We start from the raw sequence: 1,248 nt of genomic DNA on the forward strand, positions 1-1,248 counted from the left end.
TGAAGAAGGTCATTCTTGGGTCGATTCACCCGTAATGTTACGCGAGAGGAGAAAAAAGGTAGATGGCACACAATTAGAGAGTGAAAAAAAAACCATGTGCCATCGGAAAAACAGCTCAATTTCATGTTTGTCGCGGAAGAATATTTGACTCGATAGTCTACTGTCAACACATTCGACCCAATTTCATGAACATGAAAATTAGATATATATGAGAATATTTGTTTGTAGATAACCTTTTTTTGTAGCAAAGAAATAATGCCTTGATTTTCAATCAAATGATTGTTGACAAGAGAATTGTGTTGATGGAAGGCGAATGGAAGGGACTATTTTCTACGCGATAGTTTTCATTCTTTCTTATAATATTCAAGATCAGATGTGAATATAAAGCAGGAGTGTGGGGAACAAGAAAAACTCGGGGAACAGGGCAAGTCGACGAAAAAAGTGGGCATTGGTACTACTCGGTCCCGCTTGTGTTTCATTGTTCTTTACCCATGCGGTCTTAAAGGATGGTCAGATTTTAATCACAACTGAAGAGTTTGAATCAATGAGCAATTAGACAAAGAAAACCATTACGACAAAGACTTCACGGCCAAATAAAATGAAAACCAATACAACAAAGATTTGACGGTCTAACTAAAATAGACGTTGGGCAAAGCGACCAATGAGAGAAAANGCNTNGGGACCGAGCTAAAACCCACCCCNTATTTTNTATTCGGTGAAAAGNATGAAGTTGGAAANACNGGTCGATGAGGGGACGGAAAAAAAGAGTGCAGCAGTCAGCGGGCATGCTCTTTAAAGTTGTCAGGAGGGCTAAAAAAGAGATGAATGAACGAAAGTACCAAGTTTAGAACTTTAACAACCAGACACAAATTTAAANGTAGATTCTACTGAANTTCATGCCTGATCNGTCTCTCTTCTGCCCGTTTNGTAGACNATGAGGGAACTCTTACGANGTGGGNAGGNCCCGTTTCAAAANGGTGGCGCTGNTATTGATGTCAGCAANCATGCATGTGCTGCTGCTTTNCGCGGATTTNGGACNTCGTTAATCCCATCNAGAGGCATGCCGCTCGCAANTTTGATNTAGTTTTCGAATTTCATTGGTTGTCGTTGTGATGNAATGTTANTNTTGNTTTTCANCTGGTTGTTGTAATACGCTCTATTTNGTCNAAATTTTNGGTTTCTTTTTAATGGTCAGTTTTNCTGATNAATCNAAAGCNTTTACTGCTTANTATTCTATATATATTNGTG

At 39.0% G+C, this 1,248-nt stretch overlaps 1 protein-coding gene across 1 annotated transcript; it reads left to right on the forward strand.

The window, feature by feature from the left end:
• Positions 1 to 368: 368 nt before the first annotated feature.
• Tsp_00723 (conserved hypothetical protein) lies at positions 369 to 531 on the forward strand (the record flags this gene model as incomplete). The annotated part of the gene is made up of 1 exon (XM_003376467.1): positions 369 to 531. A coding segment is annotated over one exon (163 nt), but the record flags the coding sequence as incomplete, so codon positions are not given.
• Positions 532 to 1,248: the final 717 nt, after the last annotated feature.

The sequence above is a fragment of the Trichinella spiralis genome, assembly GCF_000181795.1.
Source record: "Trichinella spiralis strain ISS 195 chromosome Unknown Scfld4, whole genome shotgun sequence".
Lineage (NCBI taxonomy): Eukaryota > Metazoa > Nematoda > Enoplea > Trichinellida > Trichinellidae > Trichinella > Trichinella spiralis.